General features: G+C 50.1%; 1 protein-coding gene across 1 annotated transcript; it reads left to right on the top strand.

Annotated features, from left to right (window-relative positions):
• The first annotated feature begins 3,385 nt into the window (after nt 1-3,385).
• Nucleotides 3,386-3,895, top strand: LOC119730763 (histone-lysine N-methyltransferase MECOM-like). The gene has a single exon (XM_038203794.1). The coding sequence runs from the start codon at nt 3,386-3,388 to the stop codon at nt 3,893-3,895; it is 510 nt and encodes a 169-aa protein (XP_038059722.1).
• Nucleotides 3,896-4,157: the final 262 nt, after the last annotated feature.

Genomic DNA, 4,157 nt, shown 5'->3' with positions numbered 1-4,157 from the left:
TCAAACTCTTTATGAGCAAGGCTCTAAAGAGATAGGCGCCGGGCAAAGAATGCAACTCAAGAATTGCTGGTCAGGTATCAAAATCAGTTTTCTGCCAACTCGGAAGACTTAGGTTGTACAAAGCTAGCTAAGCACCGTATCGAAACAGGATCTGCCACTCCCATTAAGCAACCGGCAAGGCGAGTGCCAATCCGACAAAAAGGGCCGTAGTGGAAGAGGAAATTCAGTCGATGCTAAAGAAGGGAATCATCAAGCCGAGTTCTGGACCGTGGGCTTCACCAGTCGTGTTAGTCCGGAAAAAGGACGGCAGTGTACGGTTCTGCGTGGATTATCGCCGCCTAAATGCAGTGACTCGAAAAGATGCATACCCGATTCCATGCATAGACGACACCATAGACACGTTGTCGGGTTCCAAGTACTTTACAACCTTGGACCTTGCCTCAGGTTACTGGCAATTGCCAATGGATGAAGACCACAAAGACAAGACGGCATTTGCAGCCCACTGCGGCCTTTACCAGTTCGAGGTAATGCCCTTTGGGCTGTGTAATGCCCCGTCCACATTCGAAAGACTCATGGAGGGGGTCCTCCGTGGTCTGCAATGGCAGACCTGCTTGGTCTATCTTGATGATATAATTGTCTACAGCCGGACATTTGACGAACATCTTGAACGCCTGCAGCAGATACTGGCCCGCATTCAGGAAGCTGGATTAAAACTTCAGCCGAAAAAATGCCATGTGCTGCAGCGACAGGTTTCCTACCTCAGTCACATTGTGTCAAACGAGGGCGTCATGACAGATCCCGAAAAAGTTCAGAAAGTACAGAATTGGCCAGTCCCGAGCAACTTACACGAAGTCCGTAGTTTCCTCGGTCTCGCGTCCTATTATCGCCGCTTTGTGCCAAGTTTCGCTGAGCTTGACAGACTCCTCCACAGACTTACTGAAAAGGGCAATGTTTTTGTCTGGTCCAATGAATGTCATGTGGCGTTTGATGCTCTGAAGCTTCGACTGATCTCCTCGCCAGTCCTTGCGTATCCCTCAGCGACCGGCGAATTCATCTTAGACACAGACGCCAGCGATTATGGAATCGGGGCCGTATTATCACAGAGGTAGGACGGAACTGAAAAGGTCATAGCTTACGCCAGTAGAGCCTTAACGAAAAGCGAAAGAAACTACTGCGTAACGAGAAAGGAACTGCTCGCACTGGTGTTCTTCGTAAAGCACTTCCGGCCTTACCTGTATGGTTATAGGTTCAAGCTCCGGACGGACCACGGCGCGTTAAGATGGTTATTTGGATTCAAGGAACCCGTTGGGCAGGTGGCGAGGTGGCTTCAGGTTTTGGCGGAGTACGATTTTCAGATCGAACACCGACCCGGGCGCAGGCATGGGAACGCGGATGCCATGTCCAGGATGCCGTGCAGGCAGTGTGGATGGGTTCCTGGTGAAGTCACTGATTATGATGAGGTAAAGAGTGACTGCCCCACTACCGAAGTACTGTTGCCATCTAAGCCAGGAATGGAGCCTTCAGCAAATGACCAGCAGACGGACATGCCACAAAGTAAGGAAGGAAGCAGCAGTCCAACAAGGGAACTGTCGATAAGGCTTGCCGTTGCCCGGGTTGTGGAGCCAAACTGGCTGCAAAGCATGACCACTCAAACGTTGCGCCAACAGCAATTACAAGATCGAAGCCTTGGGATGATTATCAGGTGGATCGAGTCGAAAGAACCAAAACCAAAATGGACAGAAGTCTCTCCGGAGAGCGCCGAGTTAAAGAGCATGTGGGGTGCCTGGGATCAACTTTGCCTTCGGGAGGGTGCATTGCACAAGAAGTGGGAAGACGATACCGGCGATGAAGTCCGTTACCGCCTTGTCGTACCCCGACAACTGCAAAAGGAAGTTTTGCAACAGCTACATAACTCACCGACTGGAGGGCACCTTGGTGCCAAGAAGCTGTACGAGAAGGCGAAAGCACGATTCTACTGGTCAAAGATGAAGGAGTCCGTGGATCTGTGGTGCAGAAAATGCCTAGAATGTGCCAAACAAAAACTACCGGCTAAACACCAGAAGGCATTTTTAAAGCAGCAAATCTTTGGTGTGCCACTGGAGAGATTGGCGTTAGATATTACAGGACCACTACCAGTGACGAACGAGGGTAACCGGTACATTTTGGTGATCTCTGACTATTTTTCAAAGTGGACCGAAGCATATCCGATGGCCTCCATGGATGCAAGGACAGTTGCCGAAATCTTCGTGAAGGAGTTCGTCTGTAGATTTGGAACTCCCCGCCAACTTCATAGTGATCAAGGGAGACAGTTCGAAAGCCGGTGGTTCCAGGAGATTTGTGTCTTACTTGGAATCGATAAGACGAGGACAACCGACCCCCTTTCACCCACAGAGCGATGGTCAGGTCGAACGTTTTAACACGACGCTAAAGACCATGCTATCCTCATAAATAGCGGCTAATTAGAAGGACTGGGACAATCACGTTCCGTTAGTCACGATGGCATATCGTGCCTCAGTGCACGAAAGTACTGGCCTGACGCCAAACCGGATGCTGTTCGGAAGAGAGGTGGAGCTCCCGCTGGACTTGATGTGCAGTTTCCCGCCAGAATCCAACAGAGTGCCCATAGACTATGTAGAAGACCTGCGGGACAAGTTTGATGCCATCCATGAGTTAGCCAGAAAACAACTCAAGAAATCGGCCAAATACCAGCGCCGCAACTACAACCACAAAGCCAAAAAAGGGCGCTACGAGATTGGCGGAGCCGTTATGGAGAGGGTGGGAACAAAGAAAGTCGGCCTTTCCCCCAAACTGCAGCCGAAATGGGACGGCCCTCTTCTTATCACCAAGGTACTCAGTGATGTACTTGTCCGAGTCCAGAAAAGTGCCCGACACAAGCCAAGAGTGCTTCACGTCAATCGGTTGAAGCCATTCCAAGGTGACGTAGACCGAACGTGGTTAAAACCACAGACGGGTGAACACAGGGCAGTACCAAACCCCGGAGATAATTCATCACCGCATAGCCCGGAGGACAACGACTCCGATATTGATGGGCTCAGTGACAATTGCCCTGATTGTGACTACCAGGAGAATGACGATGTCTGTGGAGGAGACCGAGGACCCGACCTTATAGGCCCAGAGAATAACAGTCAATTTGAGGCCCCGGACAGACCCGCTAGTTCCAAGCCAATTTCTCAAGATGAGGGTAGTCCCCTGGCTTTGCAATGTAACCCAGTAGTAGAAGTAAGGCCCAAACGGCCTCGGCGGCCCCCGCAGCGGTATGGAGAATGGCAGTTATAGCCTATCATGCAGACAAGCAGGAAAGTCCAACCAGAAGGTATACATGTACATAACCAGAGGTTCTTTTCGTTTATTTCATTTCGGAAAGATGGGACGAGACCTAGCTCGAAGCCGCTCTCCTCAGGGCAAACATACCTGCAAAGTCTGCCATAAGCAGTTTACAAGTGCAGCCAGCCTGCGAAGACATATCGATGAGCAGCATCTCGAAAAAGGGAAGTTAGAGTGTCCGTCATGTCCGAGCCTCTTTCGTCGCAAGCACGACTTAGATCGCCACTGGGAGGCCGCACACGAGTCCTCGACCGAACCGGAGGTTCCCCGTACGCCTGGACGGAACCTCGACGTCTTGCAACTTCACCCAGACAAGGCTGATCGTCGGGCCGTGGAGACTCGCAATGACCATTGCCCGCTCCCTGTACGCAGAGTGACAACTATGACATCGATGGTGGGGACTCTTTCAACGGCTTCGGTGGAGACGCGTAACAAGGGAGTGCAGACAGAGCATGGGGAAGGACAAGTTGTGGAGCGCACCACACAGGAGCTGTTCGACGGCAAGACTGTCGTAGCCAAGATCACCAAGGAACGTTTTGTTTACGAATAATGCCCACACGAATTAACAGGCAGATTTCTTCCCAGGGGTTTTCTTGATTAATAATGTTCTTTCAGACGTTTCTAAAAATAATCATTTTGATGTCTTGCCTGCGCAAAAGAAGTTTATATTTCAGAACCAAAAGTTTGGCATATTTTTTTCAGAAAGCATTTGTCTTCCGAGAAGTAAAGACGACATTTTGTTAAGTTTATAACAGTTATTTCTTCTGAGAAAGTCCGATGGAAAACTTGCCATTCATTAAAGTTTTTGAAGT

Source organism: Patiria miniata, unplaced genomic scaffold, assembly GCF_015706575.1.
Source record: "Patiria miniata isolate m_02_andy unplaced genomic scaffold, ASM1570657v1 HiC_scaffold_1, whole genome shotgun sequence".
Taxonomy (NCBI): Eukaryota; Metazoa; Echinodermata; class Asteroidea; order Valvatida; family Asterinidae; genus Patiria; species Patiria miniata.
Note: the sequence above shows the minus strand (reverse complement) of the source record. Positions and strands in the feature narration are given on the sequence as shown.